A 12,032-nucleotide genomic window follows, 5' to 3' on the forward strand; every position below is an offset into this window, starting at 1 on the left:
ATCCAAACTAACGTCTGAAACATGGTTTCAAAACAGTCAAGGACCATTTGGGTCCCATTCTCAGGCCACTCGACAAGGGTGCTAGGCCCTACTGATGTCAATAATGGTAGATCTCAGTAAGCCTAAATACTGCTTCCTCCATGGTCCAAAACCCATTACAAAGGTCTACTGTACTCAGCACCCATGCAAGTTTCCCCTTATCCAACTTCTAATGTATGCAAAATCCTAACCTGCATTCCCATTGCTCCCCAATTCTAAAACAGTCGCCAATATCTTGAAATCCCGTCACCTCTCCTGCAGGTGATTCAAAATTCTTGTGCTTGGCCCTGGTTTCCAGAAGCTCCATCTTCAGTGTTCACAGAATTCCAAAACTCCTTAATAATTCCAGACCCTGGGATGCCTGCTAAAAGTACTGATGGGTCTCAAAACACCAGTGCCCCTGGGCTATCCCAATGCTAGTTAGTCTGTGCCCACAATTGAGGAAGGGCGATAAACTGATCAAAATGAAGAAATTTGCAGACAATAACAGGAGGCAGAGTTGTTTTTTTATATTCGTTCCTGGGATGCAGGCATCACTGGCTATGCCAGCATTTATTGCTCATCCCTGGTTGCCCTTGAGAAGGTGGTGATGCAGCTGCCTTCTTGAACCACTGCAGTCCATGTGGGATAGTTCCAGGATTTTGACCCAGCGACAGTGAAGGAACGGTGATATAGTTCCAAGTCAGGATGGTGCGTAGGTCGGAGGGGAACATGCAGATGGCAGTGTTGCCATGCATCTGCTGCTCTTGTCCTTCTAGGTGGAAGAGGTCGCGGGTTTGGAAGGTACTGTCTAAGGAACCTTGGTGCTTTGCTGCAGTGCATCCTGTAGATGGTACACGCTGAGTTTACTTGAAGGGAGCAGTTTCTCCCACAAATCTGAATTTGGACTTGATATTTTGCTCAAAGCAATGACAGGTACTGAAAGTAGATTCTATACTCTAAGCATGCACAGTATGCAGCTTCCACAACAACTTACCTTTAGCGTAAACATCTAAAGGTGCTTCACAGAAGCATTGAAAAACAAAATATGACGAGCCACATAAAGAGATATTAGGGCAGATGATCAAAATGGCTTTCCCAGGCTGGCATATGAGTAAAACCTAAATCAAAAAATTTCCCAGGTCTTAATTCATCCTGAGATGTACAAATTTCATGTTAGCGACATTGCATGTGATATGGGTTACATGACATGCTTATCAATGCAAATGAACCTTAGAAATCAAAAAGCACAAGTATACACTGAAGGGGAGTGCTAATTCCCAGGGAACTGCCTTTGTTCTGTTTGACAGGTTCTATAACAAAATAGGACTATTAACCTAAGTCTACACATCTATGAAACAACTTTTTCCCTTCCCTTAAAAAAAATTGAAATTTTAAAAAGCAAATTCAACCACCTTACCGATAACAAACGATTGAGGAAACTTATTTTTCCATTTGTCTAATAGTTTTGTCCCTCCGACATCATTCGAAAACACCGTCAGGTTCCACATCTACTATGCTGGCGACACCCATTGACATCATCTTTCAACCCCTCCACTGTCTCTAAATTGTAATGCTTATTGTCCAGCATACAGTAATGAATGAGCAGAAACTTACTTCAACTAAATACAGGGAAGACCAAAGCCATAAGTTCACATGTTTCAGCTCACCTGCTGCTAAATCCCTTATCCATGTATACTTGATTACACCAATGTTTTCTGAGCCAGCCTTCCATCCGCAACAAACTTGAGCTCATTCAGAACTCTGCTGCCTGTATCCTAATTTGCACCAAATCCCATTCACCCAATACCCCTGTACTTGCTGACCAACATGGCTCCAGGTCCAGCATGCCTTACTTCTGAAATTCTCTTTTTCCAAATCCTTTGGTCTCGCCCCTCCCTATCTGCAACCTTCTCCAGGTCTACAACCCAACAAGATGTCCCTGATCCTCCAATTCTGGTCCCTCGCGCATCCCTATTTTTTGTTATTTTTAAGTCTGACAATTGTCAGTGCTCGAAAATTTTTAGGAGTCAAGTCAGGAAACACCAACATTGAAAAGGGTGGTAGAAGTTTGGAACTCTCTTCTGCAAATGGCAGTTGTGCAAGGTCAATTAATTTTAAATTTGAGATTGACAGACTTCGGTTAATCAAAGGTATTCAGGGATGTGGGGCAAAAGTGGGTACATAAAGTTAGATAACAGATCATCCATCATTTCACTCAATAGCGGAGTAGCTCTAGGGGCTAAATGGTTTTCACAAGTGGAGCAAATCAAATCTCAGCCGTGTATATTTCCCTCTCCATTTCTGTAACCTCCTCCAGTCATACAACCCCCCAGGATATCCGCATTCCACCAATTCTGGCCTCGTGTACATCCCTGTTTTTAATCGTTCCATCAAGTCACCGGACCTTCAGCTGCCAAAGTACTAGGCTCTGAAATTCCCTCCCCAAACTTTTCTGGTTCTCTACCCAACTTCCCTTCTTTCAAGACCCTCCTTAAAACCTCTTTGGCCAAGTTTTCAATCATCTGCCCTAATATTGCTCATGGCTCAGTGTCAAACTTGGTTTGATAACACTCCTGTGAAGCGCCTTGGGATGCTTTACTGTGTTAAAGATGCCATATAAATACAAGTTGTGCTTGTAAAACACTGATTAACTTGGAGCATCAATGGCGGTTTCTATTGTTGTTTTTTCCATTGTTAGGTTGGGATTGGTCATTCTGGACTGGCAGTTTTCTAGCTGCTTTCCTTATTTTTGATTCCTACCTCAAATGTTCTGATTTGTTGCTGACCTACTTTAAGTCACGAGGGGTCAGAAATTAAACGTGACATTAAACATACACACCTGAATTAAGGCAGTCTAAAGTCACTGCTCCTAATGACCATGGAGCTCTTGTGAAATACATGGGAACACTCACCCATTATCACAGGAGCATACAAAGGAGCAAAACCGAACATAGGTCAGCAGTAATACTGAGTTTTATACCAACATGTCTATGCAGTCCTATGCAATTTGAAGTCTTCAAGTTAGCCCCATTAATTCTTTACTACAATGACCTTGCATTGCAAATGTACCTGAATTGCATACCGAGTTTTGATTTAGCAAAAGTATACCTATTGGCAATTGCATATGCTAACAATTCACTTCCAAGTAAAACCCAACTATCACATTTACAGAAAGACTGGGTTATAATCTGTGCTCAGTACACAAATTTGACCTTTTCAGACAGCTCTTCCATTGTCATTACTGCAGAGAAGGCGTCCATCAAGTCCACGCAGGTTCTCCGTAGAACAATCAAATCAGTCTTATTTCCGCACTCTATCCCCATAGCCCCCAAGTTTCTTTCGCTCAAGTGCCCACCCGGTTTCCTTTTGAGATCAATCATCTTCGCTTCCACCATCCATGTAGGCAGCGAGTTCCAGGTCATGACCCGTTTGCTGCATAAAAACATTCTTCCTCACATTCCCCCCTGCATCTCTTCCTACCATCAGCTAATAGGAACAGCTTGTTTTTGTCTACCTTATCGAAGCCTGGCATAATCCTGTCCATCTCTATCAAATCTTCCCCCAAGTCTGTTCTGCTCCAAGAACCACAACCTTATAGCTAAAGTTCCTTATCCATGAAACCATTCAGGTACATGTCCTCTGAACTCTCTCAAGGACCCTCACATTGCTCCTGAAGTGAGGTGACCAGAACTGGACACAATACTCTAGTTGCAACCCAACCAGAGCTTTATAATGGTTCAGCATAATTTATCTGCTTTTTTTACTCGATACCGCTTTTATGAAGCCCAAGATCCCACATGCTTTGCTAACTACTCTCAATATGTCCTGCCGCCTTCAAAAAAAACTATGGACAGGAACCCACCAGGTCCCTCTGTCCCTGAACACTTTTTAGAACTGTGCCATTTAGTCTATATTGTCTCTCTCGATCCCTTCTACAAAAATGCATCGCTTAATACTTCTTTGACCAGCCTGTAGTTACTACAAATGTCCTTGCACCCTTTCTTGAATAAAGGTGTCACATTTGCCACTCTCCAATCCTCTAGCACCTCCCCACCGTATCGAGCAAAGATTGGAAGATGACGGCATCATCCAAGGAGGCCTGGCTTTGGTTCCTTGACTTTTCACCCTTGTTGCAATGTACCTTGCCTGTAACTGAAACATCTCCTCAAAGACCCACAGTTGTGTTATGTTTTTTCCTGTCAATCTCTGCCATCTCCACTCCCTTTAGCAACCTGGGATGCAAGCCATATTGTCCAGGCAACGTATCCACTCTAAGCATAACCAGCACTTCCAGTACATCCTCATCAATTTTCACCCCATCCATTATCTCTACCATCTCAGCTTTGACTGTTATTTTGACAGCATCTTCATTAGTAAACACCAATAAAATTACTCATTAAGTATTCGAGCCTTGCCCTGCACCTCTAAGCATATATCACCTCTTTGCTCCCAATAGGACCCACCCTGCCTCTTACTATCTGATTTACATGGTTTCCTTTTATGTTAACTGCCATTCTATTCGCATTCTCTCTCTGCCAGTTTTATTTTCCTCTTCACTTTCCCTCTCAACTTATTGTATTTACCTGGCTCTCGTGGGAAGACTTCACTTGACATGCATTATATACTTTTTTTTGTTTCATCATATTCTCTATCTCCATCATCCAAGGAGGCCTGGCTTTGGTTCCCTGACCTTTCACCCTTATTACAATGTACCTTCCCAGTATCTGGAACATCTCCTCAAAGACCCACAGTTTTGTTATTTTTTTTGCTGTCAATCTTGGGTTCCATTTTACCCAGGCTAGATCCCCCTTCATCCCATTGAAGTTAGCTCTCTTCCAATTTAGAAGTTCTGCCTTAGATTGCTCCTTGCTCTTCATTACTAATCTAAACCCTAACATACATTGAACACTCTTATATAAAAGCAAAATACTGCGGATGCTGGAAATCTGAAACAAGAAACGCTGGAAATACTCAGCAGGTCTGGCAGCGTCTGTGGAGAGAGAAGCAGAGAACGTTTCATGTCAGTGACCCTTCTTCAGAACTCTTATCTAAGTGCTCCCCCACACACATCTGGTCCATTTGGCCCACCTTATTTCCCAGCAGCAGATCCTGCAATGCCTCCTTCCTAGTTGGAATAACATACTAGTCAAGGAAGTTCTCCTGACAATTCAGAAATTCCTCCCCCCTTACTCTTAACATTATCCCAATCGATATTTGGATAAGTCCCCCAATATCACTCATAGTTCTTGCACATCTGAGAGATTTGCAGATTTGCTTCTTTATCGCTTACTATTTAGAGACCTGTAGCATTCCCCCAGTAGCATGATCATATCTTGATCAACTATAATCAAATAGTTTCAGAGTGGCATATATCCCAAAGACACCTACACCAATTCTCTTCCTACTATTCCGGATGGCCATACATCTATCCTGAACTCTTTGCCTTTGGGATGATTACCTCCTGGAACATGAGATCCAGGAAACTCTCATCCTCCTTAATGCTCCGAAGTGACTTCAGCTACCCCTCAAGTTCAGAAATCCTGAGCTTGAGCTCCAGCAGCTGGAAACACTTCCTGCACACATTAAAGGCCAGCTCAAGTGACAAAAAACCCCCCGACTCAAACCTGACGGAACCACACGGGACCAGAGCCCGACACGGCCCGAGCCCCTCTCGACCCGCCCCAACCACCGCAATGTTCTCTTTATTTACCTTCCAAATCCCAATCTGCCGGAAGCTGCTGCACGAGTGTGATGACGTCACGGAGACACTCACGCTCACTGCGCAGACTCAGTTTCCCTGCTGATGTCACGGACTCGCAACTCAAGTTTTAAAACTTTTAACACTTACCTTGCTGCGAGCATCCAACCCGGACCCGACCAGAGCACGAACCTAGACGAGTGGCCCAACCCAACCCCAACACATGCCGTCGGGTCCGGGTAGCAGGCCTTTAACACACATGATCCCCCAAGACATCTTGTGACCCAAAGTTCACACATGGTACAGGAATTGCAAACAGATCTCAGCTGCTCACCCATGATCTAAAAAACCTGTATAAATCATTCATTTTAATTAATGCCTTTAAACCTGCTCTGTGCTAATACTCAACATTAATTCCCATATGGTTATACGAATATTGAAATTAGGTTAACTAGTTAAGTTATAAATTTAATACAGTACTTCACAGTTTCTCAGTCCTAGTTTAAACCGCTGCCCTAGTTTTGAAAAAAAAAAAACCCTAATATTCACCTACCTGCTGTCCTCTGACATAACTCTTTGCTTTTTTGGAATTACACCGATCAGGTCCGCACTGTTCTTCCCCCTACCCTTTTACTCTCAGTCGCCATGGCCGGTGTGATCAGGTCTACGTCATTCCCCCATGTGCTCTTTTATCCTCTGCCCCTGGTGTCTGTGACTCGGTCCACACTGTTCCCCCGCTCTCTCGTATCCTCTGCCACTCTCTGATCAGGTCCATGCTGTTCCCCTGTTCATTCACTCACTCTTTTATCCTCTGCCGTCACTGCTGGTGTCATGATCAGGAAAACGAGGAGCAAGTACCTACACAAATTTCTTACTTTGCATGCAATGACCAAAAAACGTTTAAGGTAAATGCATTTTTTTTCAAATGGAAGTACACCTGTTTGATGCATTTCTTTTCACAATTGACACCAGCATGAAATCTAGCCTCTGGTAAAGATTTTAAGTCAAGAGCTGGCCTCAAAACAGCAGTTGTCATGACACCAAGTCGCATGAGGCAGAACCTTCACCAGTCCAACAATGGAAAGAGTTAATTCACTCCGGGTGCTTCCTGCCAGAAACTTTGCACGATAAGCCTCCAATTCCATCCTGCATCCAGCTGCTTGATGTGAAGCTAAGGCACAAACCCCAGATATAGTCCATCACTAGGATCATTTGCGACTACAGCTAATATTTCCTGCCTCCACTTCTATTTTCTACCCCCACTGAAAGAATTACCCATTCTTTTTCTTATCTCAAGGTTTGAATCTTCTAACGTGCACCTCCCTGGCACCAAGAGCTCCATACTGCATAAACCAACATCTGTAACCGCCACTATCCTCCTATCACAAACTGACCTTGGCTGTGAACTCTGCCTCCACTTGCTACCCTCCAGGAACTGCTTTCAAAAGGTAGTAGGCTGATGTGCAAACACAAAGCATAGATTATCTATACACAAAACAACATGGAAAGAGATGCACCTGCTGCTGAGGATGATGCATAAACAGGTCCTGAGATGGATCCCTGGTTAAGATATTTAGCTATAACTGCAAAAATAATAAAGCTGTCATTACCATGGGGAAAAAATTCTCATCTTCACTTATAAATAGCTGCACGGGCTTATGCCACTGTACCTGCAAACTCCCCTAACCCTAAATTCATTTCAACCCACCAGACTCTCCTGCCACTGCACGGTGGTCAAACCTCCACAGCACTGAAACCCACTGCCTCATTACAGCTCTAACTTTAGAAATCTCTGCAGAACCTACCTCAATTAAGTAGGTCATTCATCCCCACCCTTAACTTCTGCTTGGCTTACCCTGTCCCCCTATGAAGCATTTAGGGACATTATGTTAAAAGTGCCACAGAAATTTAAGTCATACATAACAGCTAGCTAACTCTTGCCCTTCATCAGTATGGTGAGAACATCCAAATAATGACGAGAGCGAGCAAGGCCTCTGCACAATGCAGAAATACCTCTGCTGGCTAACTATGGAACATCAAATTTGACAGTGGAGAACTACTGTGCAATTGCATTCTACCTCCAAAATTTCACAGCAGAAGACATCTTATTCCACTGCAAATTTAGAGAGGAATTTTGAGATCATTCTTATAAACCCAGTTGCTAGGTGGCTGAAATTAACTAAGCTGGGCTGCAGGTTATTTAACATACAAAATATTCTTGCAATAAGTTTCCAACATCAGTTCAGTCGCAATCATTCTTTGAAAGTTTTGACTGTAAAATATGGAAAAGTGGAAGTTTTTCACTTACCTGAAAAGCCACTACCTGCTTTGGAGAGATTGTTACCAGCCGGTGTAAGGGGATCAATTGTTTCTGCTGGCTGAAATAAACAGGAAACTAATACCACAGAGAAGGATCTCCATAGGCAACATTTCAATGAATTGATGTTTATAGGCAAAAAAATCAACATTTATTCATGCCTCGTTGTTTGAAGTCTTTGTACAAGAGTTATTTCACCTGAAAAGACTTTGGATGACAAGAGGCACAAAAAACTAGGAACTAAAGTCGAAGGATAGAAAAAAATTCCTACTCATCTTTTTCCCTTGTAGTCCATTATGTTTTACATTTTTTTTGGTTTGATGTTCTTTTTCAAAAGAAAATTCCCATAAAACAGGATTTCTTGACCAAGAGAACGATCTGGAAAGTTGTTCCCTGGCTTCTGTTGCTACTTTATAGATGCTACCAGGAGTTAGGACTGTGTGTTTCAACACAAGTAGCCATTCTGTCCAGATGATTGGATGATCTGGCAGTTAAGGATGTTCAATTCTGCATGGAGAACCGTGGGGTAGCAACTTGCATCTTGCCACAGCACCACGCCACAGCTATGAATTCTTCGCTTGTTTACTGTGAAAAAGTGATAAATAAGTGATAAATGGGGACAGATGGCTAAAAAAAGGGCCAGCTTTGGTCAAAAACCTGAATCTAAGTTGAAGGACATGTGAAAATGGGCATGCTATTCCGATTCTAGTTACTTAGCAACTGCTCGTCAAAACCCTATTTGCCTAGTTTTCTACTTTTAACAATTGGTCAATCAAGGTACTACCCTAACATCAGAAAACACACCAATAACTTTTCCCAAGTAGTTATTCCTGTCAGCTAAAGGGACTAAAACACACAAACTGCAAGTCCAAGTGTTTGTTATATTGGGAGCATCACATGCTAATAGTGGAGGAGAACCTGGGTTCGATTATCTTGAACTCAGTCTGGGAACAAAAGCCCCCCAGATCTGCCAGCATTAATGGGACCTATGTGAAAGGAATACAAGCCTCAAATCTAGTTCCTAATAGTTATTCACAATGCATATCTATATAGTCCCTGTTATCCCCAGGATATTACTGTGCAACTCCAAGCAACCACCTTAGAACCAAGACCTGAAAATAACTTCCAACCTCACCCTATTCAGCCACAGATGACAAGAAAGTCTGATAGTTAAAGCAAACAATGCTTCAGGGAACATATTTAATACAAAACCCTAGCAAACCTATAGATTTAGCTCTGGCTGTTGCATTGCTTTAATTGCTATAATCAGACTGGCCACTAGAATTGTCATAACTACAGTACAAATACATACCGTCTAATAAGTCCATGAGCATTAAATGTTGTTTGTAGCATGGATGTCTTCAAAAAAAATTGCTGAAAGTAGCCAACATGACAATTACCGCACAGTACTTCTAAATGGCATGCCAGCATGTAATTTAACTTGGCGATTGCACGATACAGGATAGATTCAAGCCCCTAATAATTCCATCCCATGCCAATTTAACAAACAAGTCAAAGGTTTCTGAAAGGTAGTTACAATTGCATCTGCAAAGTTCAGCCAATATTTCACAAGTGCTGTTTACAGATTTTTCCGCTTTAAACCTACTAGGACCGTTTACTATAAATAAAATGAAGTCATAAGCAAAAATAACCTACGCGGCTTTCTACAAAGTTTTCTCGCAATTCAACACTTAAGCGCTGCCTAAAAAGCTAGAATATGCGCCCCAGACGTTAATGTCCCTTTACGTATAGAGCATTTTTATTTCAAAGTTGAACAGGAATTTCACAGCTGGATGAAGCCCGAACAACCGATATATTCCGATGGAGATCGGTTTCCACGTTTGGGCCTGAAGCCGTTGCAGATGTAACAGTCTTTCCCCTCCACCATATGGAACATTTCGTTAAAAAAAATACATACTCAGGCATATTGAATTACGCTCAAAGTTGGCGTTAAACATAACTTGCATTTAAAACAACGGCGTTTAAAGTCGACATGGACGGCAAAAAGGCCCTTTTTACGTTATCTTCCCCCCTCCCCCCTTGTCACCCAGACACAATTAGGCGAACTACTCGACCATTACCGGCTGTACCTTGGACAAATGATGAGGAAAGTGAACATCAGTCTCCTGTCTCTTCTTAGCCGCTCAATCCGCCACCACCAACCAACACCGCACCCACCTCCCCCTATGCCATAGCCCTACCGTTACGGATAACCGAACAAAGGCCTGCAAGAGCCCCGCCGACGCGCACACACCGGCCTTCCCACCCAGTGGCCGGCCTCGGTTTCTTTTTTAAACATGTCATTACCTTCTGGCGTCTCACCGTGCTCGTCCGAGCTCCTGAGGAAGGAGGGGACGAATTCTGCTGCGTGGACGTTAGGAACGAAGGGCTTGGCATTCACATTGAGCTTAGAGAAAGAGTTCATCTGGGCCTCGACATCCGTGTCGGCCGCTAGCTCCCAGGAATCAGGGGCGGAATCCGCCACGTCTTTCGAATCCATGGCCGCGCTGAGAATGTTACCGGATTTAAAAATAACGTGCCTTTTTTCCCGTCTGTTTGTTCCTCCGTGAGTTGTATATGTCCGAAAGAGGCCGCAGACCAGGGGGGGGGGGGGAAGGAGGAAGACGCTAAGACTCTGCCGGTAACAAGCCTAGAACCGCCTCAGCTCGGTCCGCGTGTATATCCCGAAAGGACTGACGTACGGTTACGTGATAGACTGGAGATAAACGACGGCTTCTGCGCGTGTGCGCTTCGACAAGACGCGGCACGATGGGAATTGTAGTTTCGCCAGCAGCGCCCTCCGCGCTCGCCGCCAACCTGGCGGACTACACCACCCACAAGCCCGCACGCGGCCTCGCTGTCAGGCTCCCCACCCCCACCTACCCCGGATGTGTAACCTCAGGCACTCAACCGTCCAGCGGCTTCCGTTAAATAGAGTTAGAAGAATCAGCGCTTTTGTCGTGGGGATTGGGGGGGGAGGAGAGAGAATAGACTAGAGATAACGCACCATAAGGCTTTAATATACAGATACTCGGTGGTTACTCTCCAGAAGTCAAAGTTCGCATAACTGGAGATAATTGGTTTGCAGAATTGTCCCATTACAACAAGCCTGAAACTTCCCTCGGCTTACCGCTTATGCAGGTCATTGTTTTTAAACACAGACGTTAACTGTTCAGATTTGAAACACTTATCTAAATTTGTTGTAATGTCTTACAGTATCGAATACTATTTCTGCGACATCGTATTATGTAGGTGGGTAATTGCAATACATAATACATGAAAACATTTTAAAATGACCTTCAAAAATGAACATGGTGTAGTTTCAAACATCCAGTAGAATCAGTTATCGGAGGGACATCAATAGAATTATTATATTTTAGGATTAGACTTGTACTTCAATACTAAACAGTGTAAAAATTCCTCTAGTTGCTATGTATCAACATCACAAAAGCATCTGTTGAGATTTCCCTATTCAATATTTCTACTATTTAATAATTAAATATAAAATCTTCAGAAATGCATTTCAGGTGTTCCGACATGTAGTAACAAAGGAATTTGTATCTCGTTAGTAGCAAGTTGAAGCTGACCTTGGGTCATTAAGTTTCTGTATAAACTGTGTGTTGAAAATTTGCTGCAGACAATTTAATGAGCTTTGCAGTGTACTAGATTCTTGTGCAGATCTATTTGTCCACCTGCACACAGCATGATGTCAGTTATTAGATAGTAAGTATATAGTTAAAAGAGAAGAAAGTTTAGAAGGGGCATTTAATTCCCCCAATATCTTTCTGAAACTAATAGAATAAATATTATCTGGATTAACTTTTAAAAGATAAATTAAGATAGTTTAATTTTCCTACCTCTTGGAGAACTGCCACTGTAGGTCTCCTTCCCTCCAGAGATAATCGGTGACATCAATTACAGAGCAGAGCTGTGTACATTTCAGAGTTGCTCTCGTTATTTCAAGAAAGCTCGAACTTTGAACCAGTGTGAAATACA

At 42.9% G+C, this 12,032-nt stretch overlaps 1 protein-coding gene across 1 annotated transcript in view; it reads right to left on the reverse strand.

The window, feature by feature from the left end:
• gspt1 (G1 to S phase transition 1) overlaps window positions 1-10,750 on the reverse strand; it is a 68,774-nt gene extending 58,024 nt beyond the window's left edge. The window contains exon 1 of the mRNA XM_068056247.1: window positions 10,344-10,750. Within this exon, the coding sequence (XP_067912348.1) occupies window positions 10,344-10,536 (193 nt within the window). The 5' untranslated portion in view covers window positions 10,537-10,750. The remainder of the gene's footprint in view (window positions 1-10,343) is intronic.
• Window positions 10,751-12,032: the final 1,282 nt, after the last annotated feature.

Source organism: Heterodontus francisci, chromosome 24, assembly GCF_036365525.1.
Source record: "Heterodontus francisci isolate sHetFra1 chromosome 24, sHetFra1.hap1, whole genome shotgun sequence".
NCBI classification, from domain to species: Eukaryota; Metazoa; Chordata; class Chondrichthyes; order Heterodontiformes; family Heterodontidae; genus Heterodontus; species Heterodontus francisci.